At 43.3% G+C, this 26,463-nt stretch overlaps 1 protein-coding gene across 11 annotated transcripts in view; it reads left to right on the top strand.

Moving 5' to 3' along the window:
- The first annotated feature begins 8,567 nt into the window (after positions 1-8,567).
- Positions 8,568-26,463, top strand: part of BICD2 (BICD cargo adaptor 2) — a 50,570-nt gene continuing 32,674 nt past the window's right edge. For 10 of the 11 annotated variants that reach the window (XM_021539529.4, XM_085590910.1, XM_021539527.4 and 7 more), the window contains exon 1: positions 8,568-9,007. In XM_021539529.4, the coding sequence (XP_021395204.1) occupies positions 8,768-9,007 (240 nt within the window). In that variant the 5' untranslated portion in view covers positions 8,568-8,767. Of the gene's footprint in view, positions 9,008-9,085; positions 9,373-26,463 lie in introns of those variants that run through there. The other variant, XM_085590911.1, reaches the window with a different exon arrangement.

The raw sequence follows: 26,463 nt of genomic DNA, 5'->3' as shown, positions 1-26,463 counted from the left end.
CATCACAACCCTCTGGAAGCTTCCACCAAGGGTATTGAGTGATTGGGCAAGGATCAGGGGTCCCTCCTCTGACCCTCTCTGATATGTTGGTATTCCTGTCCTTTTCCCGAGAGACACTCCCAAAGTTTTCCTCACTGATTGTTGGGCAATTCCCACCCCTTTCCCCTCCCCTGTTTATAAGATGGTGTCAAGTCCCTCTCAGGGTTCTCGTCTGTTGGGTTGCCCTGAAGGCAGTTGGTGCTCATATGAGCTCCCAATAAACTTTTGGATTACAAACCCCAGAGGAGAGTCAGCCTCCTTTCTTTGGCTATTGCTGTCCGCCTCTCCTTCGGAGGCTCTCCCAGAAACCTGAGGGAACACACAGGAGTGCCCTCTGCCGCCATCATGGCTGTCTAGCTGGGTCACTCAGGTGGACTCTTGAGTGGATACGACAACAATCTCTGAATGCTTTCAAAACCTTCTCATCAGGACCAGTTTATTCGCAGCTGGCTATAAACTAGGAACAAACTTCTCAGGGGCCAGAAGGCACCTCTGAACGGATATTTAAACTCTGATCCAGCTATACTCTACAGCCCTACTGATGACCTTGAATAAGAACAAGGCTACTCACTAATAATCAGGGTTTCTTATGCCATTGGTTTCTCCCAGATGGTCACTAATCCCCAGAAAATGCTTTCCCGTGTAAGTTGTTAATGCCTAATTAACCCCACAATGAGGGGGAGGGGTTAATTAGATGTCACAACGGTGACATGTCTGCTATAGATACAAGTTTTCTATCCTTCCTTAAAGGCACTGAAGACCCCCATATTTTCCAATCAAGGCACACACTTTCTAAGCAGCAGCCTATCCAGTTACTGGGAAATAAGATCCATGTGGAGTATACATACGTTAGATGACACTTCATACATCTGCAGAAAATGCATTAGCCATTAAAAACCTCCTGATTCCAGGACTGCATATACATTCTAGATCCCTCTCTCAATGTTCCAGTGGAAGTTACAATGCAGATGAAGACTGTCAGCTTTGGTAACCTTTCTTGGAATAAATGTTCTTTCAAGACTTCCTTCAGCTCATCCAAGCCAAGCAGCAAAGAGCAATCATGACAAAGTGGTTAATAAATTACTTTATTTTCACTCTTAGTGAAAAGTCTTACTTCCTGCATCCATAACTGTTGAAAATTACCAAATCCTTCTGGTTATGGCACACAACACAGGTTTCACATCATCTTTTCTCAGGTCTGTGGAGGGATGGGATATTTGAGCCCCATTTTAGAGAGAAGGAGCTAATGCAAATGGAGAGGGGTTAATCTCCTCCCTCATTTTGCATACTCTGGTCAAATAACCTGATATGATTTTTCAGAGCCAATGGAAGGATGTTAGGTGACCCCTCCACTACTCCTCATATGGGAGAGATACCACGTGCATCTCTGCCAGCAAGGTGTTAAGCTTTTCACCTGATGCAAGTTTCTCCAGACATGCTTACTAAACTTTTCTGTCTTCGGCAATTTCTCCAATTCTTCAGACATTCTTCAGCAATGCCTACCTTCTTACTGGTCTGCAAAAAATAATTACCACCTTTCCTTCCATGCTTTCCACAGCAGTTCAGCATAGAGGAAAGTGCATTTGCATCCACAATTTATGACAGAGAAACCTAAATTATTCTTCCTAAGGTACTTCCTCTTTGGAGCAAACATATTTAGATAAGGAGAGAGAGCCATCTCTCTGTCATTTGTTTTCTACAAATAATCTGAACTTAGTAAATTCTGGCCTGAATTTTGGAAGCGCACCCATCCTTGGCTAATTACACATCTCTTTATTGCCTTCTCTATTTTGTTATTTCTTGTCCTCTTGAAATCTCTCTAAGAGCTGCAAGGCTGATACTTGTTGTTCCCATGAGTTGCCTGCACCATGATCCCAGAACTGAGTGAATGGGAAAGGTTGCAGGAACTGTTTCAGTCATGCTGCAAAATGACTTGTTCCAGATTTTTGCTTCTGTAAACATGCTTCAAATTTCAAATAATCTCAAAATTGGACAAGAGATAACTTCTCTCTAATAGTGACTAAATAGACACTCTTCCTATTTCTCCCACCAGTACAGAAATTGGGGTAAACACGCTAAAAGCATCCAGCAAATTATTAAAGCCAGCTTGACCCCTAACTCCTCTTGTGCTTTTCTGAAAGTAAAATAAGAAGCTCTTAAACTCTATGTTCAAGGCCACAGCAATTTAACAGACAATCATCACACATATCAGAGAAAGAAGGGCCAGGAATCCCTGTGGATCCTATTAATCCTATTTACCATTACTATTTACCTCAGTTTAGCACTTTTTCTGTGGTTGTTTTGTTTTGTGGTTTTTTTTGGTTTTTTTTTTCTGCTCAGCCCACATCAGTAGCATGCTTATTTTACCTGGCAGCAAAAATCACTCAGCCCCATACACCACATCACCTTCCACCAGTTCAGACCCATGTCCATGGTCCATACAACTCTCTTGGAATGTTTCCCTGACTATAGCTTATTTCAGCTTCACTTTGCTACCCACTCACAATGGTCTGTATTGGGATTGCAGTTCTGTGAATCCATGCTTGTGGAAGTGTGTTGTGTCTGATGTTTTAAAGGTATTTTTCCCCAAAACTAAAGGCAGCATCATGTGGAATGGCAGAGAGACAGATGGAGGACAGCAGTTCTGCTATGGAAGCCTGGGACCAAGGGCTCTTGTCACTGGAGGTGACAGTTGCCACACGGAAGTTGCTTTTCATTTCTCATGCTGTTGGCAAGAGCAATCACTGTCTGTGAAGGGAAGCGCAGCATTTCAACTGTCAGTGAGCAAAATTGAAGGCAGTAGCAGCTCTAGAAACTGTAATTTTGAGGGTAACACAGATGGACTTGAATACCTGAGTAAAGCTGAAATCTGGAGCTATCTCTCTCTTTTTCCTCTCTCATTTCTCCCTCTCCTGCCAGCCAGAGTGGTCTGAGCATTTGTGCTAATTCATCAGCTGATTCAGCTCTTTGCTTGGAAATTTTGTTGTAGATGACAGGTCACCTTAAGTCAGCAATCAGAGTCCCTGTGATAATAGCCTGAGGATGGTGATATCAGCTCCCTTTCAGTATTAGTATCTGGTTTCCTTCAAGTTATGTGTTTTTTGGCAGGGTGGGTTTTATTTTGGGGTTTGGTTTTTTGGCTTTTTTTTTTTTTTTTTTTTTTTTTTGTATTTTGGGGTTCTTAAAAAATTTATTTTGATAATCTGTGTATACAGACTTCAACCAAAGAGAAATACATACGGTACTGAACAATAGTATTCTAAATGTTAATCCTCATAGCTGTGACAAACAGGGAAAGAGCATTCAAGTCATTATACCAATCTTCATTAAATATATTGGTGCTGACAGACTATTTCTCTGGAATTTACTTGTTGTGTAAAAGAGAAGGAAAAAGCTTTTCTTCTCCTAAAACCCCCTTTGGGTATTTCCCAGGTGATCATGCAGTTCCTTTTATTCCCTCCGGAATGAGTTTTAATACTTTGAAAAATAATGTTTTTTTAAATCTGACATAGTCTACATATACTGAACAGTCTAGAGGATTTTAAGTTCATTTTCACCTAGGGTCATTACCATACCTTTACCAAACATCTAAGAAGTCCCAATTATGCCTAAAGTTGTGGATTTTTTTCTGTAGAAAATAAGAGGAGAAATTTGGAACAGCTTGCTAGGGTTTCTTATGGCTGTTTTAGGGACAACTTAAAGACTTTATTGTTCTGGTGTTTGCTAGAGCTAAGCTGTACACAAATGCAGTGAATAAAAGGAGATTGAAATTATGATGTGCTGTACCACCCTAGCTGTGGTACACTTGAACTTATCCAAAGTAATGTATTCTTGTGGTGTGTTTTGTTTTAGAGTTCAGGTTTGCCCCCTAGTCTCCTCCCTAATCTCCTCCCCTCCCCATTTGTCAATATTCCCAAGCTCTTCCCTAACCTCCTCCCCTCTAAGTTGTCAATCCTCCCTTTCCCTGCTCCTTTCCCTAGAACATTCCCTGTTACTCTTTCTAGTCTCCTCCCCTTCTTCCAGAGTGTTCCCTGTCCATTTAGTTACACTCGACACCCTAGTTGTTACTTTGTGTTATTCCACTCCCCTATTTCCCCTGATGGGTTTATGATATGTTAGTCCCGCCTTAAGACCCCTCCCCAGTTCTACCCTCATTGATTATTGTTCCTACACCCCACCTCCTGAGTTTCTGTATAAAACCTTCTGTTCACCCACCCAAGATGGTTTTGGGGCTTCATTTTCTTCATGTAATAAGCCGACTCTTGAACACTCAGAGTCCCGTGTTATTGTTATCTGTCCCCATGCCAGAAACCAGCAGTTTCTGGGAATTGCAGAGCTCACAGGGGGACAGTCGCGCCCCTGCCGCAGCCGCCCAGCATGCCCTGCCTGGCGCGCTGTAACAATGTATGAAAAGAAAGACATCTAGAAGGAGTTTCCTGTCTGCAGTGACCCCAATTTTAAGCACAAGTTAGACTGGTTTACACATTCAGATACCTCAATGTTTTCCAGCATTGGATTATAGTGCCTATCTGCTTTGGGATTTGGACTGAGGTTAAATAAAATGAGCATTGCAGGGTTTTGCCTTTGCTATGACTTTTCCCCTAGGGAAAAATTTTTCTGCAGGTTAATTTCCACAAGAAGAAACACTGTCCAAATTTATTCTAGCATTTAAGATGGTTCTTGTATAATTCTACCACTTTGTTCTCAGTGGATAGCTTTAAAATCTCAACAGGAAAAAGAAGAGCAACAATCTCCAGGTGTTGTTGTCATGATTTGTCACTGGCACAATGCCAGCGCCCCCATGAAATTGCAACCTCTCAATTGAATTCTGTGAAATGCGATCGAGAGCAGAGCAAAAGTAGGTCCAAACTCAAGGGAAAAAAAACTTTATTCAGCTACTACTACTATACTACTATAAAGGAAAAAAAAAGAAGAAAAAACACACACAAAATTCAAAATGAAAACCTTTCAAAACATTCCTCCTCCCACCACCCAACTCCAACAAACCACAGTGAGACACAACCTGGACCCCCAATCAGGTTCCCACTCTCCAGTCAGTCAATACTCAGTCCATTGAGGAAAAGAGGAGTCCCTCCCGTGCCACAGACCCCCCAAGAAACTCAGCTGCCACGTCCTGTTTCCACGTCACTCATGGCACCGCCCGGAGAAAAAGTTTGCCGTGGTGACCCTCTCCTTTCCATGCACAGTGTTCTCACCACCAATGCATGGATGGATGGAGAGACTGCTTTTAGGATTTTTCCTTTCACGGATGCTCTGCCAAGAGGGAAAAAACAACAGTTTTTTTCATTTTTGGGACTGCAGTCTCCCCCATTTCCCCCTAGCACCAAGGGTCCAAGAACAGAAATCTTCTCTTCTTCTGCTCTGAAGACAGGGGGCACTACCACAAACCTCCCTAACTTTTCTCTGTTTGCTCCACTTCTGACTTTTCCCAGCTGAAGCAGGTCTCTTTGGCTCACTGGTATCCTCCTAAAATACAGTCTCTCTTGGAGGAGAAAATCAGTTCAGTCTGTGGCTACCAAGAAAAAGTCCAGCCAAAAGCCACTCCATCATCGCCCCCCAACCTTCTTTCCCTCACAATCTCAGGTCCCAGGCTGTCTCTCCTTCAAACCGAGAAGTAATATTTCACAAAGCCTTCATTTCTCAAGGAAGGGTTAAAAGTCCCAACTCCCAAGGATGGCTCGCTGCCCAGGCTCCGGCTCCCACAGTGGCTGGGCACTTTGTGGCACCCCCTCTCTTCTCCTTCCCTGGCGTACTGCTGACAAACTGCTGCTTTCTCTATCTCTCTCTCTCTCTCTCTCTCCTCTGTGGGAGAACAGAGACATCCCCAATTTCTCCACCCTTCCATCCATCTGTAGGGGGTTCCAGCCCCCTCCACCCTCCAGCCTACCTCAGTCAGGCCTTCCCCTCCCCCATCCAGCCACAGGCCGGGCACTGCACGCTGACCGGAACCAAAGAGACCGAGTTCTCCTGGGAACTCTGCTTTTAACCCCTCTGTGTTCTCAGAGGCGTGTCCACCTTCAATTGGTCGATATCCAAATTGACCTCTTCCTTCCAAAAAAATTCTTTTTCCGTGTCAAACCACGACAGTTGTGTAAGTCTGTATCACCAAAGTACACTTGGCCATGACACCTTGAATCAGTGGGGTACCAGCTAAGCCTTTGCATTGATGGAGTTCAGGGACATGACCTGGGGAAATGGGCAATGGTCTCTGGCTGTGCTCAGGAGCAGGTGATGGGCACTAGCCAGGTTGTACTCCGCCACTCATTATACAAGCTTTTATTATCCTGCATCATTACCTTGAAGGATGATGGGAGCCTTAACTTTGACATGTGACTCCAGTTTTCTAAAAGGGGGCAGGAATGCTTTCAAATTAGCTATTGCAGTATTTATAATTTCTGCCTTTGCATCTTGGGCAGTTTATAAAATAATAAAGTTTGAAACCTAGAAAAAAGCAATAGTTCTAAATATGACCTAGAAAACAAATTATCCAGCAAAGTCCCTTGTGCTATGATGAGTTGATCATCTCGTCTCTATGAATCACTCAAACTAGTCAGATCTCACAATTCACTTGTAATCCCAGAAATATTCAGGATGTGAACTGAAGTTCTGTGTCCTGAGAGCAAGTCATTACATGCAGGTTTCAGTTTAGGAGAGGGAGGAGCACTGAAGGGTAGCTAATGTGCTTCAGCCCAGAGCTGCAGAGAAAACCTGGAATGAAGGCTCGGAAAGTATGAGGTGAAAGAAAATAAGCCAGTATTTATTATGAAAAATATCTTAATTATGAATCAGTTGTGAATGGGTGCAACTAGCAATGCTACCTGCTTGGGCAGACAGAAGAAAAACATAAAAGGCCATGAAGAAATCCTAATACTGAAAAACAGAGTGTGGAGGAGAGGTAATGCTGTTATTTTTCTCCCTTATCTTTATCAAAGAATCAGAATGTTCAAACCCCCAAAAATATTCTGTGACAGTCATGATGGTATAGAGGTACACAAGAATGAAAAGACTTCTACTAAGAATCCTGAAAGTAAAAAACTAAAGCAATTTCATACGCACACTCCAGGCTGAGGACATTGATTTGCTGCTTCTAAGGTCTGGGTGACTGAGTGTCACATCAGTGCTCAGAGGGCAAATGCATATCTGCACCTGATGCACAGGGAGCTGCAGGAGGTGTCAGGACCCTGAAGAAAAATTGACTAAGGCAGCTTCATGACTAACAGGCAGCATTCAACCATGACACAGCTTATTAAAGGGATAAGTGCGTAGGCAGAAGTTCAAAGTAGCTTGAAAAAACCCTGCAGCTGTGAGTAAATATGTTGCTTCATGTTTGAGACCTTGTGGAGTGCTCAAACATGTAATTGTTTTTATTATGCTTGCTATTTGCTCACCAGTTCATTACTGATTGTTTTTGACACTGAAAGAAAGTCCAAGCCGCACTTGCTGTATGAAAGGATGATGAAGCTGTAGGGCTCCTGACCATGGGAGTGAAGCATCTCCCCACCCCACAGGGACACACCCCCCCCACCTTTATGGGGCTGCTTAGGAATTGCAATGGCCTAACTAGTAGAGGTTTGTCTCTGTTCAGTCATCACTATGCTTTAAAAATTACTTCTTCCCACGGTGCCCCAATCAGTGTCCCAATCCCTGTGCTTTTGCCACCAAACATGCCCAATAGGTGCAACCTGGGGCAAAGACTGATGGCATTTTCCTCACAAGGTGGCAAATCCTTTGCAGGCAGCACAGTACAGCTGCCCAAGTGTCACTGCCCCATAGCTGGTCACGGCACTGGCTCTTCATGCGATCTATCCGTCCTTTCATCAGGTAGCTCAGCCATAGGGGAAGACCTTGCCCCGCGGCCGTGGTTATCCTCGGAATGACTCGGGGGACGTGGCTTGGTCCCTGTCGGTGAGCAGAGAACGCCTTGTAGCAGGTATTCCACCTGTAGATGCAGAACACCGCTCGGTATGGTGTGGGGCTGGGGCCAGCCTTCTCCTGTGACCCTCTGTCCTCTCCGTGCTGCTGTGGCACCGCCCGCCGCACCGGAACGTCTCCCCGACACACACGCTCTGGTGCACGGGCTATCTTTCATACCCAGCCGATTCCGACGCTTTCTCAAACCCGCCTCGAAAGCCCTCCGGAGCGTGGTCCGGGCCGCCAGGGTGTGTACACGGGCTCTGTGCATGGGGTATATGCCCTGGTCCCGGGGCCTGTGCCCGAATTTGTATCCGGGGTCAGTAGGGGGGGGTCCTGAGGTGCGTTCGCTGTCGGGCCACGCCGCCCCCGGGCAACGCCGGCCCTACGCTCTCGCCGTCGCGCTACCCCGCGTCGCCCGGCAGAGGTCGCGCTCCTCCCCGCCCGCCACCACACCCACTTGTCGCGGTGTTTGTCGGGAGCTGTAGTCCGGCGAGACGCGCGGCGCGCGGCGCGTCGAGAACCGAGGACTCCCGCTCCCAGTGTCCCGCGGGGCGCCGGCCCGGCCGTGCCTTTTGAATGATTTCACTGCGCTCGGCGCTTGCGGCGAGTGGGTTCCAGGGAGGATCTGCGGCGGGAGCAGCGCGCGCTAGGCCCGTCGATGGCGGCCCGAGCGGGCCCTGCCCTAGCTGTCTGCGGGCCGTGCCGCTGTTAGAAGTAGTAAACTTAGGTTAGGAGGGCTGCGCGTTCAGCCTTTCGCCCAACCGCCTCGGCGGTCGGAGGTCCCTTCGCCGACATGTCGCAGGCCATGGAGGAGGAGGAGTACGCCCGGCTGGTGATGGAGTCGGAGCCCGAGTGGCTGCGGAGCGAGATCAAGCGTCTCTTCCAGGAGCTGGGCGAGACCACCCGGGAGAAGATCCAGGCGGCGGAGTACGGGCTGGCAGTGCTGGAGGAGAAGCAGCAGTTGAAGCAGCAGTATGAGGAGCTAGAGCTGGAGTACGAGACCATCCGCACCGAGATGGAGCAGCTAAAGGAGGTGAGGCGGGGGCGGTGGCAGGTGGGCGGCCTGGATCCGGGCGCGGCCGTGGCGGGTGCAAGGGTGAAGGCAGCGCGGAGCAGTGGGAACGGGGCTGGCTTGGAGTCAGGGGCCGGCAGCCTGAGGGGCCCTGGGGCTGCTGTGGGGCGACCGGCGGGTTCCTAGGCTTCGGCCTGGCTCCGGCAGAGCGTTTGCCCCTCCCCAAAATGACAGCTCCCAGGTGCCTAGTTGCGGGCCAGCCCAGAAGAGGGAAGGGATGGAAAAAAAGGCCTTTCTGCTCCGAGCCCCGCTCCTGTGAAGGGGGATATGGGAAACGGGTGGACGCTTTTCTCTTTCCGTCCCGTTCCGTTTCGTCTCAGGATCCGGTAGGTGGGCCGCCCCAGGACTGCTGCAGGGCGTGAAGCCCGGTTGGGGTTGCCCCTCCCGGGGGTTGGGGCTGTCGCCGCCGCGCCCCCGGGCGAAACACAGGCAGGCGGCGGGGGGCGAGGGCCGGGGCCAAGGTGCGGTGGCGATGCTGTCATATGCCTGCTTTCGTGTGGAAGGAGAAATCTTACGTTGGTGTTAATCACTTCCTCAATGGGGACCGCCACAAAAATAGTAGAGCAGACTTCAGTTCATATAACTTTGTTTTGGTGCAGGTCCTACCGTTGGCATATTTTTAAATTACTTCCTATTTTAAGGGGAATTCCAGATCTAATCTGTACAGGAGAGTAAAGTTTGTCAGTAGAAACGCTGTATGAGGCAATTTGCACGTTAAGTTTTTCTCGTGCAAGATCTCTAGGTGTAGAATGTGGGAAAAGTGCTGTCCAGGCATGTAGACTTGAGCTTTGCACTCCTTATGAGCTGATTCTGTCAGCCCACTGTAGAGCATGGCCCATGGGAACTTGTCTGCATATAGCTTTGTTTGGTTCAGTGATTTGGCATACTGGCAAACCTTGTGCTGCTTTTCAGCTGATTTAGGCCTTGCCTTGATTGCAAAACATCTGATACAGCCTAAGAGGTGAATATAGGTGGATTTGACCTGTACAAATTGTATCCAATGGAGCTTAGCTTTAGTTTATTCAGTTGGAGATGGATTTTAAGTAAAATCAGAATACAGTATTTCAAAGGAAAAGTAAATCCTTGTAGCAGACTGGTACAAAATCAGCTGAATTTGTGAATGCCCTCCCTTCCTGCTTACTATATATCTTTTAGTCTTGTAAATAAAGCTTTATTTTGCTTTTATTGCATTAAACAAGCATAAGCAAAGAGGTTAACTACTTTGAATTACATGGCTATAAACTTGTTAACTAAATAAGCTGAACGGATATGCTGCTGTTCCTAAAGCCACTTGAGACCAGCACAGCAGCATACAGGAGCAGAAACTTGGAAGTCAAGGGCAGAGGCAGTTGTAGAGTTGAGCTCAAGGGAGAGAAAGTCAGTAAACTCAGTTGATAGGTGGAATGCGAGACATAGCGTGGAGAGGCTATAGGAATAGCCCAACCTCATTCAGCAAGGCAGTGCCTGACACACCAGTGGGAGCAGGATGCCTCCATCACAGGTAGTGGCTTTAGTCACTGGGCTCTGCTATGTGTGTTTGGGCATTACATGTTTTGACTTGCAGATGAAAAAAAGCTTGATGGTACTGTCTTTTCATTCTTTTAGGGCTGTAACAAGTGAAAGGCTTGTAAAAGAGATTAAAAAGAAAAAAGAAAAACAGAATCAGCAATGATTCACTCTTTTTTGCTTTTAACATTTTGAAGGATTTGCTTTGTGTGTTAATGTCCCACTCTAATTAAGTCAAAACCTGGGAAGCAGACAATTCTCGGAGAACAGCTTAAGGACTCTGATAGCTTACTCAGGGAAAGAGCATTGCTCCTCTAGCTTTCTTGTGATGCTGTGCAGGAATCTGATTTGCTGTAGATCTTGTAAACCTTTAGCAGATGTATGAAGTGTATGCTCAGAGGAGGAGTTTATCATCATGCTGTTTTATGCAACTTCTTGTTTTTCCCACACTCAGCTAGAGGAGCGCTGCATACAAGACTTATTACATGTCACGCTCCAACCTAAAGGGATTACTTAAGTTGTAACCCTAAGGGGTTACTTAAGTTGTTCTTGGGGAATGTGGGAGATTGATGTGAAACTAGAACTATATTGCTTTCCAGCTCTTGCTTATTAACTGTAACTTCATGCAGGCTTTTAAGATACAGCCCTTTTACTCTCTATAGAGGTTACTTTGTTCATCTATGTTGAGAGAGCTAAGCGGCACAAGGCCATGTTAGGCAGGGTGTGGGGCAAGCATGCGGAGGTTTTCTGTCCTGCTGGGTATTGTAGATTTGGATATGCTTTAATTAGTTTGATATTATGAATAACTCCTGTATCACGGCCCTGTTCATACTGTAAGTAAATAGGTTCAGAGCACGGGAACTTTGTAATGCAGTTTGTTGAAAGTACAGGCTTTTCTGCTATAGTCATCAGATCTTTCTGGCCAGATTCTCTTTCTTGCCATCCAGTGAAATTCAGAAATTTCAGAGCCTTAATCTCCACTGTTGTATCCCTTTGGTGAGTGTGAATGGCATTGTCAGAACCATTTGGCTCTCATTTGGTAAAGGTGTCAGTGTACTCAGTATTTGCAATCCAAGTTGCCCTGGTGAAAATGGGGAGCTGCTCTGTCCTTGCACTGCTGAGCCTTCACACCAACCCCTTTTTAAGGGGTCAGGTTTTCTTTAATTTGTTCTTTTACTTGTATGTGTGCTGACTTGATCTGATATATTTTAAAGGTACTTTGTGCTGCATTTCTTCTGTCATTTTATTTGACAGAATGAAACTGAAATACAAACTGTCTTCCCAGGTAGACTTACTGTTATTTGCAGTACCACCTTTGCTTTTGTAAAATGGAATTAATTTCAAACTATAGTAAATATTATGATAAATGTTTTCCCTAGTTCAGAGAAATAAGATACTGGTTTTCTTGTAGTGAAATACTACATTATATTGTGAACATATAACTTTATTCATTTTTTACTCCCTCTAGGAGATGAAGTAGTAGCTAAGTTTTTTCTGTAGGCTCTATTTCAGCTGGTCAGTCACCATGCAATCTTTTGCAATATTGCCAATTGTATAAATGACAGGGCTGACTACATGCCTGAGCTGGGACATTTTTCTTAAATACAATCACACCTTTGTGCACTCCAACTCACAAAAGTGATTGTCTGAGGATTCAGTTATTGCTTTCCTGATGATTTGTGGGGAAATGTGGCACAGAAGGTTTGTTTGAAAAAAAGGTTATCTGCTTCCCTTGGTACTTCAGGCTTGTTCAAGATGTGAGATTTATAACCAACTACCAGTTATGAAACTGGCTGCTGTCCAAAGCTTCCTTCTGATTAAGAGACCATGTTGTATTGGTGATTGTAGAATTGTGTTTAAACCCTTGGAAAAGGTGGGTGTTATGATTAATTATTTCTGTACCAATGCAAAAATTCACAGGCTATGTCTGTCCTTAAAGTCAGTATGTCACCATTAGTGTAATGTAGATGGTTTTTAAGGGAGGAACAAGCTTACAAGAGTACTGGCAATGATCTCCACAGGGCTCTTAATTTCTTTGTATGGTAACAGTGGCCCTTGTTTCTGTTTTTTGCCTTTAAGAATAATGTATTGACTTTAATGCCATTTTATGACTTCTCTGTAGATGATTCCTTGCAAGCTGACTTTGAAAGAAATGCTCAGATAACACCTTGCTGCTTCATTGCCCACGGAGCCTAAGTGGGGCGTATGATGCAGATGAGATGATGTGTTCCAGGCTGTAATACTTGTGCTGTTTGAGTTTATATTGAGGTGGGGTATAGAAGATCTGTGATCGCTGACAGAAGTTTTGCTTAATTGACTTACATATATACTAATTAATTGGGTACATTGTATTTCATCCAGGCTGGTTTAACATTTCATTATGTTACATTTTATTAATGCAACGTTTAACTGTGCTTCTTCAGAAGTGAAGGAGAAATCATTACCTTTCCTGTCTACCTCGTGTAGTGCTGTGTACCTTCTAGACAGACATTGTAAACTGCTTGCTGAAGTAGCAGCGAGTTTCCTCACTGGATTTATCAGAGCATTTTGGCAGTTTGTACTGCTGTGCTCATTTTGTGTGTAAGAACATAAAGGCAAAGAGGGAAGAAACAGCTAGGCTAAAGGTACCTAACAAACTCATGACAGACTGGGATTAGACCCTCTGCACATGAATCAATGCTGGATTGACCAAGTCTTTGTATTTAATCATGGTAAATAATGGTGTTACCTGTAAGGCTTCAGGTACATGTCTGCAGCCTCTTCCTAATAAATATTCAGGTGATGTATTGTTTCCTGCTGAAAGGAAAGGACATTAACATTGTTTGAGATTGCCTCTAACTTTGCAGCACTGTTAAAATCAAAGGGTTTAATGCATAAAATAAATGTTTATTTAAATAGACTAGCTTAAGTGAAATTTAATTCTGGTTATACAGATGTAAATCTGGAGTAGGAAAAGTACTGCAAATGGAATTTAGGAAACTGATAGCAATTTTGTACATACTAATATAAAATGATTGTGCTTTCCTGAATCTATCTTGGGGACCTACTGCTGAGTGTTACTTGGACTTCAACACCTGCCACACTTGAAATGTTAGAACGCAATTGCTGTCTCTACTGTCAAATCAGACTTGAAAGCTGTGGGTGGGGTAGGCAAAATTTCCTGTGTGAATTAAACCTCTTATATTTTGATAAATCATAGTTGCTTTATATGAAGAATAGAGGCACCCCTGATATTAATCTGATATCTGCAGTGATATAGAAACTTAGTACCATGTTTTGGAAAAGCTACTGTTCTCACATATTCTTATTTAGGAAAAAAGAAAATATGAAAAATTAAACGTTCCATTTTTTCCTGGTGTACTGGAAATAGTAGCCTGTAATGTTTTATGTTACTAAATTAATTTTCTTTGCCAGTGTTCCTTTAACTGCCTTTCTTAAAAATAATAAATAGTATTATTGAAGTGATGATTTCAGATTATTTTATGAAATTGCTGGATGTTCCTCTTGGTCTTTTTCTGATAAAATTAATTATACCTTATGTATTAGAACAACCATAAGTATTTGGATGAATAGTAAGGACCTTCAAGTGGAATTATTAAAAAAAAACCCATGTTTCTGCAGAAGTGGTTTTCCCTAAACTGCTGTAGTCCAGCTGAGAGCTGGGTCTTGGGGAAAAGTAATTGTTTACTTTCGGTTTGCACTGTTTGTCTGTGCCTTGGCCCAAAATGAGGTGTGTCTCTGACCTTCAGCAAATGTCAGATAATTTGTTTCTAAACTACTTCATTAAGTTTAACCCAAGGTTTTCATGTTTGGCCGCAGTAGTGCAATTTGCTACCTATTTTTTCCCTGGAAGTGTGTCACCACTGAGTGCTGTCCTGTGGAGGGGATACAGTAAAACTATGCTGTGGAACTGAGCCAGATTTTCTTTGTTATTTTTATTTCTTTTGGTTTTGTTCTTAAATTAGGTCAGAACCCCAGTTTGGGTCACAGGCATGTTGAACATGGCTGTGCAGGTACCACCTCACCCTAGAGTGTGTTAAAGAAGCAGAAAACAAGGAATAAGAAGAGCATCTTCAGCTAGTCTTTCTGCTGAGCTGGAGGTGAAGCTGCTACCTTAGCAGCACAGACAGCAGCTGCACAGCAAGCAGGGTCTGTCTGGCCTGGCTGCTGAGAATTAGCAATACTGGGGATGCTGCAGTGGCAGCGTTGTTGTCAGGCTTTGTCTGAGGTCTGTCCTGGGATGTAGTCTCTCTTGTAGCATTTCTTGTGTTTACACAAATAAATTGTTAATTAGAGCCTTGTATTTGGCATCCTTCAATATGCAGTCTCAGATGAGGGTACCTGGGAACTGGGACTTGAAGGTGGGATGGGAGGCTGCCTGGGTGTTAAGAGAACAGAGGCAGACCATCTTTGCATAACACTAGACCAAATGCTGCACGCTTGTGGCTTCTCTGTACAGGAGCTGCAGGGGAAGATTCCTTCCAAGCAGTATTGCTGAGGATTGTAGTGAACCTGGCTTCAAAGTGGGGGATATCTGTGTGTTCTCACACCCCTGAGGTGGAAGTTTGTGCAGCGCCCTGATGTGGCAGACATCCTGCCTGTAACCGGAAAGTCTTAAACCTAGAGTCACTGGTGCTTTATCACATGAGCTGTTGTGATTTCCTAATTTCAAATCTTGATTCATCCTTTCAAAATCTATGGAAACATGCTGGCTAGGTTCAGGGGTATTAATACCCAATATACCCCTTTGACTTAATACCCAAAATATCCCTTTGACCAGACTTTCTTCTAGTCTGCAAGAGAATTCTAATGATTTGGGAATTGCCTGATTTTACTACGAGAAGGCAGGAGAATGGGAACAGCAGCTCTCAAGTCTGTGCTCTGCCCCCAGACTTAATAGGTTCACCATTTCCTCTTTCACTCCATGAAAGTGTATGTGAGCTTGTGACTAATCTGTAGCAGCTTCAGGCTCTAAGATGACTTCCAGAGGGTGATGGATACTCCAGGCATTCATTTGCTTTCTTTCTCTGCTTTTGGCAGAGTGTGGAGAATTGTTTGTTCAGATTTGGTAACCCAGCAACAGTGGAAAATAGTGTGGGTTTGAAATATGGTCTACAAAACCTCAGCAGAGGGAAATGAGATCAGTTTTGCCATCCAAATGAATGGAGGACCCTCCATTTCAGAGAAGAGCTGAAGTTCTAAGTGTAATAGCTGTAAACTATGGCTTTTAAAATTTGTTTCCCCATTCTCCAGCTCATCTTCCTTCTTTCTGCCTCCAACTCTCCTCCTCCTCTCTTTTCAGCTGTTTTCTGGCTGAAATATACACCAGGCAGTGGATGTCAGGCTCACCTCACTTTGGAGTGGGGACTTACCTGAGGAGTCTTCTAAAAGGTGTGGTCTGGCTTTCCCACAAACGGGTTTGCCAATGGGGCTCTGAGCAAGCAGGGACATGGGGCAAATTTGGAATGTTTGCCCCCAGCGTAGTTGAAGCTCAGTGAGGGAATGGATGCAGATTCTCTGCAGTCCTGTGTCCATGTTCAGAAAGCAGCTGTGCCATACGATGACCTATACAGCTCTCGCTGAAACACGTGGTGTGTCTGGTGGAGTGCTGAGTTATGCTGGATGGCCCATGCATGCTGCAGTCCTTGATCTCCTTAAATGATTTTGTTTCACTCCTCAGTTGTTGCCAATGTGCAGTGTGGAGCTTGGCAAACTCCCAGCATAGTGCAGAGTGCTGTGCTGTAGGCAGTGAGACAGTATTTGGTAAGTTCATTAGGAAGTCCTTCTGCATGTTCAGTGTCAGTTTTGTACGGAACTGGGCCTGTAGTTTAGCTCTGGCTCCAAGGCAGAGAATTATACTGAGCTAATACCATAACTGGTATCCAACCTGCCCAAACCAAACAAGATTCATTGCTTCCTGTGCACAGAGAATTTGCTACATCTGATTTTCCAAGATCAAAATCCACTGTATTTTCTGATGATGAAGAATATTTGTGTGGAGCTTGTTCTGTTGTTTGAATGGGTAATTGTAAGCCAGAAGGGATTTTCTTGCATCTTGCTGCACGAGGCTATGTGTGTTTTGAGGGAGAAATTTGGTTGTGATGCCCAGAGTGGCTAAGTAGCATGACATATCTGTAGTCCACTCAGCCCTCTAGCTCTTGGAAGCTGTGGGCAGAACTTCTCAACAATGTGATACTAGGAAGGAAATGAATCTATTTGCAAGCAGTCAGTATATAATTATTTAGGTTTTTCTACTATGTCATTTGGAGAGAGCATTTGGCCTCTGAAATAGGAATTGGCTATTGTTGGATGAGTGTGACTGTCCCCAGCAGGTCACAAGCAGTAACAAGAGTATCATGTGGCATGTGCCCTCAGCTTTGGTACATACTATCAAATGAAGAAAGGTCATCTTGCCAAAACATACTTACCTAATAAATGTAGGTCTCTGGTTAAGCAGAAATCATGCAGCAGCAGTCGAGATTTGAAATTTTCTCTGGCTCATTTTAATACAGTAGCTTTATGAGACTTCTATCCATGTGAATAAAAGCTTCTGTCTAACTTGTATCTTGGTTCACTCTGGTCAACAGCTGTGCAAAGCAATTCCACTTAGCTCCCTTTTGGAGATGCTTTCAGAAAGTATACGGTTTTAACCAAGAAATGGCTAGCCAGCTTCACATGAAAGTTTGTCTTTGCAGCCAGATAAGTCTGTCAGTGGTGGAGAGCTGATGTTGGTCTTATACCAGATTTGCTGTTAATAGCTTGGTATTCTCTTGCTCAAGGTGGTCTGTTGGGGCAAGCATGCTAGGTGCTGTGACAATGAGCAGCAGAGATGGGATGTTCCCTCAGAAGGTGCCACACTGCAGCACAGAGGTGACTTAGAAACTGATGAGAGATTGTATTTTTTGAGTGAGAGCATAATTCACATTGCAGTGGTTGGCATAGATGAAAAGGGTTCAGGACGTGCTGATGAGGAGCATCTGCAGGTAGGAAGGTTCATATGGATGAAGTAGACACTTCTGGCTCTTGGTGCAATTTACAGGGTTGAGTATATGTCCTGCGTTGTAAGATAAGCTTGTATTCCATTTGCCATCTGTTGAAGGCAAAACCAGTTGGACAGGTTTTTGTTATCTCTCTCAGAGACAATAGTTTGCCCTGTAGAGGCAATGGTTTGTTTATACACCATTGACTGATTCAATGAAGGGCTGGTAAATGTAACACCGTAAGGGGTCCCACCCAGAGGGGGGAAGCCAAGCACTCTATTGTTGTTTAAAGGGGTAGCTTTTTGGGAAGAGGAGGCAGCTCTCTGGGCGAGACTCCGAGAGAAGCAGCTCTCTCTCTCTCTCTCTCTCTTCTCTTCGCGGGATTCCCGGGGAAGCAGCTCTCTCTCGCTCTCTCTTCGGCGGCACTCGCAGCGAAGCAGCCGGCGCGCGCTGAGCCGACGGCGGCAGAGCTCAGAGGCAACCCCGGCGCAGAGGAAGACCGGCCCCACTGCCACCAGATCATCAGAGGAAAACTATACCCTTCTAAAGATCACCACTTCAGCTGCAACTCATCAACTATTGCAAGGGAAGCAATTGTCCCAGCAGAACTGATACTGGCATCCCTCAAGTTCTGGACTTTTTCTTTCACTAGTTTTGTTTGTACCGATTGCATTTGCCTTTTTTAAATTGTTGTCTAGTTTTCTCCTAGTAAAGAATTATTACTCCCACTCCCATATCTTTGCCTAAGAGCCTTTTAATTTAAAGATCCTAGTAATTCAGAAGGAGGGGGGTTTACCGTTCTCCATTGCACAGGAAGCTTTGCCCTCTTTCACAAACTCCTGTCTTGTCAAACCAAGACAGTATAACATGTACTTCCACCTGAAGCTCTGTCAGGTTGCCTTTCAGACATATTTGACTCAGACACAAAATGCAAAATACACGACATTTTTGCAAGTTTCTTCTTTAGGTGTTATTAATGCCTCCTCTTTTTGCATGTATGTTCTATACTAATTGAGTCCAATTCAGGAAGCTACTTAAAGGTGGGCTGAAGCCAAAATATCCAAACTATTGCCTGGGAAACAGGACCACTTGCACTTAATGGCTAAATTAGAGCAGTGTTTGGGGAGTAGGATTGTTTTATAACATTTCCCCCTCCCCCCAGTGGAAACAACAAAGTCTTGTTCTAAGATTGTTCAGTAGTCATAGAAATACTTTAAGACCAGATTTCAGTCACTTGGAACAAATCAAGCTGTGGAGTTGTTCAGCTGTAGCCTCCATTATTATTTGTATTGTTACAGGACAGTCCATAAAAACTAAAGACTGAGCCTTAGCACATACATAAGTAACCACAAACACAATGTGCCATATGTAATGTATTTTCTATTCTTTGCTCATAGGTTATGTGGCCTTCATCTTGGGAGTCAATGAAATCCCAACTGGACAATGTCCTGAGCATGTTTTTAGTGGTGACCCTGCTTTAAGCAGGGAGGTTGGAGTATATAACTTGAAGAGCTCCCTTCCAGTCTTCAGTATCTACAATTCTGTTACTTTGTTGCTTACATATGTTTTTTTTTTTACATACTGTGCTTTAAAATATTCCCCATAGTTTAAATTCTAAAGTTTGAACTAAGTTTTATGGTTCACCCCCTCCTGCTCTATTTAGTCAGTGAATACACACTGAAGGATTGAGTAGCTGAATCTACATTTTACCAAGTGGAGCATGTGAGCTATATTAGCTGTGCGTCTGGACTTCAGGAGGGCTGAAGGAATACTGCCTACTCTGACACTTGCTGTATTACCCCTTATGAAAGAAATACAGAGAAGAGTCTGTCATTGTCAGGCATTTCATGGGTTTTATAGATTTATTCCTGTATGTAGGCTTTTGCAGTGATCCTACTAATCACTCTGATGTTTGGCAATTTTGAAGCCCTCTCACCTCTGCATGTATTCTGCATCGTTCAGTTCTCTATATTTGTAAACTGCTAATGTAATGCCTTAAACAATGTGAATGAATTGTGGTTACCTTTAACTTCTGTGGGGTTTTGGAATGGGAAAAATCCTGTATTTCAGGATTAATTTTCACTCACGTGAGCCGTAACACTTTTCTGTCCTTCAGGGTTCACAGGAGGTACTTTGAGGTAACCAAAGTAGTGAATTGGAGGGAAACTATAGCTAGGACTTTTCATGGCTTGACTGAGGCTTAAGTACATATGTTGTGATCACTTCTTTCTGAAATCTGGGAGGGTTTTAGGAAGTAGAAAGGGCCTCTGTGGGCTGGGTTGTAGACTTTTTGTCAAGGCTGCTGGGATAGTGGACTTGACCATGGTCTGTCCTGGAAGTTTGGAGAAAAACTTTCCCATTGAAATATTCTGATTTCCTGGCTTGCATGGAAAGGGAGAATGCAGCTTTCCTAGCAGTGTTATGTTTCAGACAACTTTTCCACCTGAGCACTTAATAATAAATCAGCTTATTCTTACTTTCTCTCTGTAGGAAACAAGGAGAAGTGCCTACTCATTTCACTTGGGAAACAGGTAGAAGCCAAACTATAAGAGTACAGTAAAGGAATTCTATGGGACACAGAGGCTATTATATGCAGACACACACACACACACATACACACACACACACACACATATATATATATATATATATATATATATATATATATATATATATATATATATATATATATAAAATAGCTACACCACTGGTTTGTAGCTGGTTGTTCTAATGTAGCCTGTGTGGCCAAGTGCTCTGAAATATAAATGCCTTATTGGGACTGAAGCAAATGGACCCTTTTAGTGTAACACAAAGGCCATTAACATTAAAATTGATCTGATGTTCCCTTTGACCTCCCTATTGTTAAGGCTTTTGGGGAGGATAGTGAGGCATTAGTTCCTTTCATGCTCCTCAGTGTGAGAGACTACAGCTGGGGAACATCTTGGAATCTGACTCAGCCAGGGAGGCTTTTGGGGCTGGTGAAGCCTCTGTGAGGCATCTGTTTGCTTTTAAGGTTCCTGGTTCTGGGAATTGTTAGAACTGGCTTCAAAGAGCACTTATCAGCCCTGTGATCTGCCACTCTCAATGTGGCTGTATATGTCCTTTTTCCCACAATAGACCTGAAAGAGAATTAAAGTTGACACTAGATTTCTATGTGTGCTTTATGAGAAATGTATTTTCTTGTTTTATTATCATTCTTCTCTGTGGCAAGGGTCATCTCTACAGAAAGTGATTAATTTGATGAAAGTATTTTTCTTGCCTTGAGCTCCATTTTTTGCCTGGTACCATGCTGTGCTAGTTATGTGTTAGCTTTGTCTTACTGCACATAACATTAGGCTTTGTATTAAGAATGTGGTCTTAATCTTGAGTAGTTACTGCTGAACAAGGGAATAGAGCCTTCATGAGATGTGGAGTTTATGCAGATCCAAGTTTTATTGCATTGCCTCTTAGTTCAGTGAGGCTCCAAAGCTAGATTTTACTTCTAAAGGATTCCAGAGCTATCGGGAACAGCCTAGTACTTGGTGTGTACCTAGGAATGCTCTCCAGTACTCAGGCTTAGGTTCTTTAACTCTTGAATTGTTTAATTTCTCTACTTGTGTTTTAAGAACTGTCTTAATGTTACCTTTGGAACGGGTGCTGCAGCAGAGTGTAGTTGTAGTGTTTTCCTGTTGGATTACTGATCTAGTGTCTTGACATTTCAGGTCTGTAGATAATAGGTTTATGTCTGTTTGTTTTTGCTGTGCGGAAGACTGCTGTAATAATGGAAAAGTTATGTTTGAGGAATTCAAATAGCATATGTGGGGATGGCTAGAGTTCCTATTGGATTACTGATCTAGTGTATTGAAATTTCAGATCTGTAAATCTGTTTTTTGCAGTGCAGAAGACTGCAGTAATAATGGAAAAGTTATATTTGAGGAATTTGAATAACATCTGTGGGGATGGCTTGAGTTCCTCTTACTCAATTTTTTTCATTTTTTTCTTTAACTTTGTGGCCTTCATGTGCCTAAAACTAATGTCTGTTTATAATGCAACAAATCAGCTTGCTGAAATTCAAGCTCTAAATATGAAATTAACTCCTAGGGAGACAGAATTCTTCCTTGTATTCTTAAAAAGTAACACTGGTCTGCTTCAGTGTGTCATAGAGTACAAGATGCGACTCTCAGTTCTATGTTGGGATCATAATTTTATTTTGGATTAATTGTGCTTCAGACATCTGTCCCGTATGGATGTATCCAGTGTTTCATTTGAGAATGAGCAGCAAGGGTAGCAGTGACATTGAATGCAAAGAAGTGTAGTAATGTCCAAGGATAACTAATAATATACTCTTGAGTTTCTTCTAAGGTGTTCTTGAATGCAATGCCGGGCTACTTGGTGTTGAACTTTCAAAATTTGGAAGTTTTTAGAAAGAATGCCCTGAGAAAATGACACAATTACTGGTTAGATTTTCTTCCAGGCTAGGAGACAAACTTCAGCCACAGGCTAAGAAACTGGAAGCAGTTAAGGCACAAAGAGGATGAGGCTGCCCTTTCATATCTGAAGTGGACAAGCAGCTTACAGGCTCATGTCTCTTCTTCCCACTCCTACTTCACCATTTTGTTCCTCTTCTTTGGTTTCCTGTTGAATTCCATTGCAGTCACTGATGATCCTGCTGCTGCTCTTACCCTGTGCCACTGTCTTGACTGTCATCTCTTATCTTTTCCCTTGGACACATGCTCTTTGCCTCTTCCTTACAAGATTTGCTTTCTCCCTTGACACTAGGACTTCTCATGGCTCCTAATCTGACCAGTCACTCAGTTTTCTTCTCCAGCTTCCATGCCGCAGAGTTCTTTCTCCTGTCACTGGTTCCCAGTAAACTGAGATGGCTCAGCCAGCTGGGCAGTGGCTTCATCTTTCAGGCCTAAGGCTGTCAGAAATGCCAGGCACTGCCCAACACGGATAAGAAGTGGAGAGGAAGGGGGTTAAACTTTGGTTTAGAGCCTTGTCTATGTATAGAAATGATTACTTTTCCTTGAACTTTTAAAGAAAAAGCTAGCCTGAGTTAAACTGCTGTAGGCTTTAGGATATCCTATGCCAGCCTAAACTTGGATTAATCCGGTGCAGATGTGAAACACATATTACTGCTGCAGTAAATTCTGTTTGAACAAGAATTACATTTTCCTGGGTGCCAATCTGGAAGAGCATTTTACTTTGCTCCAAACTAGAAGACGTTTGTAACAGGCTCCTGAGCAGCAATGGGCTACTGGGAACTCTTGGCAGGGATCTGGCAACCTTCCACCTGAGGCATGCCATGTATCTGCTTTAGCAGAGTTCTCAGTGCTAGAAAATACAGCATGATACCTCTCTTGCCCTGTCACCAAAGAATAGCAGAGCTGAGGTCAGTGGGGATCTTCCTCTGCTGACTGGGCCAGACTGATACCAGAAGGCAGGAAGTGGGCATGTCCCCAATACTGGATCTTGCCCAAACCAGCTGGGTCCCACCAGAGCTGGGTGGGAACTCTGGGTGGTACTGAAAGCTGAGCCCTAGTGAAGGCTTTGGCTCCTCAGTGCACTGTGGCAACCCCACATATCCTACCCAATCTGAATGCCAATGAATGAGGGGTTTGTCTCTGCAGTTGTAATGCAGCTGTGTGGCCCCTGCATTCTGCCCCATCAGTCCAGTGGCCTTGAGCAGCTGTCTGGAGACAGCATGGGCCAACTCTCTGCTGCTGGCCTGGCAGCTGTCACTGACTGCCTGGAAGCTTTGCAGGATAAAGGCTTTTCATTGCTGCCAGTGTCTGCCAACTCCTATTGCAGTTAAAAGGTAATCTTTTCTAAATGGTGCTAAATTAAGGCTTAATCCCACCCTCATGCTACATAAGAGGATGAATCCCTGGTTTTCTGAAAACAGCTTATTGTTTGGGCCACTGTCCAACCAACCTGTACAACAATGGTCCTGAATAGTTTGTGTGTGGAGAGGACTCACGCTTTTTGATCAGTCTGCCTGTAGATGCAACTCCAAAGTCCCCATGAGGTGTATGGAGAAGTAGGTATTTACCACTTCCTTGTATGGCTCATACCATATGAAACTTGGGAGATGCCTGTTGCTGAAGTCCTTACCCTGGATGCTGTAGTGATGGGAACTGACTTTGCCTGTGACTGTGTGTGCTGGGTCCATGCTGTTGGCTGTCCACTTACTAGCCGCCAGCCATGCGCTGTGTAAGTGCTGCATCAAGGCAGTCCTGGCAGTATGGATTGGTTTGTTTTAATCAAGGTAGCTGTGTGCATAAAACTGTAGTTTAAATTATTGTTGTTATGTAAGGCTACTGCCATAACATAAATCAATGAGGAGGGTTAATTTTCACCACTCTCGGAATTGCTGATCTGGATTAATAAACAAGTTTCACCTGTGGGGACAGGAGAAGACTACCTTTCAAGCCCTTGTTAAGACTAGGCTTTTATGCCTCTCCTTAGGGGAACTACTGTGTCTGTACAGCAAGATGCAGTCAAAACTTTTATTTGCTCATAAATATGTGGATTTGTTTAAAGAAAATGCAGTCAAATAGGATGGAGGGAGGGAGCAGTAATGAGGACACAAGTTTGTGGACAGCTCATCAGTGAAACATATCCAGAAGCTTGCTTTGATTCCATGTTTTTACCAAGTTCCTTGAGGAGAAAAAAGTAGTTTGGAGATTTTCAGTGGGATTCTAGCAATAGGATCTGAAATATACTATTATATAAAATCCTCTTAAAATCCTTATTATGTAAGACTTTTTTTTCCATCCTGTTCACTTATGATTCTATGTAGCAGTGCCTGTAGCATTACTACAAAGATCCGACCTGGTGTGGGCCTTCTTGATCTGTCTGTGGCCTAGGAGTAAGTGGCTCCTGAATAGTCTGGTCCTTGCCCAAGTGCAAGAGTGAGTGGTGCTGGCAGAGGGGTTCACATGTATCACCTCCTCAGATGTGTGACCTTGGGAAACTGAACCTTCACAGAGATGTTTAAATTATTAATAGAGGCAACAAAACGTCTTCCTGAACGCTCCTACTGAACATGAGGCCAGAACTTAAGATGTGTTTATTTGTTTTAGGATGCATTTTCAGTTAGCAACCATGTGAAGGGCCAATGGCTGGAGGTGGTGACAGGCATTAATGAATCTGTGACAGACATTGCCCATCTATGAAAACAAAAAATAGGCAAAACAGAAGAGCTGGTCAAATAGCTGTTGTGGTGACAAGTGGCCTTTGAATTAATTCTTGGAACAGTTAAAAGAGTGATGGTCCCTTACATGTCCAAAATCCCAAATGAAGTTTCCTGTATGCATTTTTTAAACAGATGATAATGAAGATTTCTTTTCAGTGGATCTGGCTGTGAGAGCACTGCTCAGGAATGTAAACATTCCTCCTTCGTCCTGCTGTTCAGCTGTGCTTTGCTGCAGTGTCCTGCCCTGCTGAAATCAGGGGTGTGATGAAATTATGAAAACAAAATAAAATCAGATCCATTATTTGGAAGAAAAATGCTTCCTTTCTATTTTTGAGTAATAATTTATTGTCTCTTCATTAGTACTCCTTATAAAAAGAGAGTCTGAACTTAGACTTACCTCTGTGTATGCAGTTCTGTCTTGTGTTGTTGCAATCTGAGATCTCCTATTTGTGGTCAGGATTTTGTGTTTCTCATGGTGGCTGTATTTATTGCCTACCACACCAACCATATAGTTCCACTCACCTTTACACAGGAGGTGTGAAATCATATGGGACCTGCATCAGTAGCACTTCATACCTGGGTTTGCAGTGGGAATCAAATAACCATGGAGATGCTTGTCTCCTGAGATGATGAACATGTAATTTTTTAAAAATTTGCCTGGAGGGGGGAGGAAATCATTCCCTTATGTGTACCTACAGTCTCAATATTATTAGTTGGAAAATAATTTTTTAATGAAATACAAGATTTATTTATGGTTTGACTTAGCGGTGTAAAGCTATTTTAGGAGCTCTGTGATCTGCTTTCAAAGTCTCCAAAATTCACAGAGTTGATTTACTACCCTTTAACTCTAAATGTTCAAGGCTTTATGATAAAATAACAACGTAGATTATTAAAGTTTCTTGACTTTGAAAATTTCCTTTCTAATGATTCTGGGAGTTTCTCACTATGTGTGAATGCATCATGCTCTTTCAACTCTTACTTGTTTTCCATTGGATCCTCTGAAGCACCAGTGTCATTTCAGGTTTCAGACATCCTTTGTAACTTATAATGATCCATATTTTTGTTAATTTCTAATTGTAGTTAACTGCTCTTTGTGTGTACGTAATGTTTGCTATGCAATTTGCTGAAGAGTTTGGTAATTTAATCTTTTCTATGTTGAATCCTGTGAGTTTTGATGCATATTTTAACTTTGAAGAATTTTAAATATGTTTTTATTCTCTGACAAGGTGCTATGTAGTTCAGCCAATAATTTAAATCTCTACACAACTTCTCTTTACAGTTTTGTAATTAACAAAAAGAGATCACCCTTTGCCATGTCCAATAATAATCAGGCTCTTGTCCTGTTATTATTCAGTCATTAATTTTAACTAATTCTGCTCTCTTTACAGTAGCCAGCAATTGTGTTTGATTAATTTGAAATCTGAGGACAGCTTTTTCTTGACCCTTTGCTGTTGCTTGCTTGCTGCTGCATTTCTGGCAAAGACAGAACTTTGTGGGCTTTGTTTGGGTGTTTTGTGAAGCCCCATTTTGGCTTCTGGCAGGGATTTTTAAAAATTCTATTTTTTGTTAAAGTTTCTGTAAAAGTTTTCTGAAGTCAAGAGCAGACTGTGTTCACAAGCTATCTTTGGGTTTTTCAGATTGCATCCAATTTAGAGAATTCCCAAGTTTATCTTGATTTTGGTTATTGGGCCTCGCTGAGGTAAGGTCTCCTGTTGCAATTAGCAACTCTGTCTTGCAAGCAGTGAGGCTCA

Source organism: Lonchura striata, chromosome 12, assembly GCF_050655825.1.
Source record: "Lonchura striata isolate lonStrDom1 chromosome 12, ASM5065582v1, whole genome shotgun sequence".
Classification (NCBI taxonomy): Eukaryota; Metazoa; Chordata; class Aves; order Passeriformes; family Estrildidae; genus Lonchura; species Lonchura striata.
The sequence above is the reverse complement of the archived record's forward strand: the minus strand, read 5'-3'. Positions and strand labels throughout refer to the sequence as shown.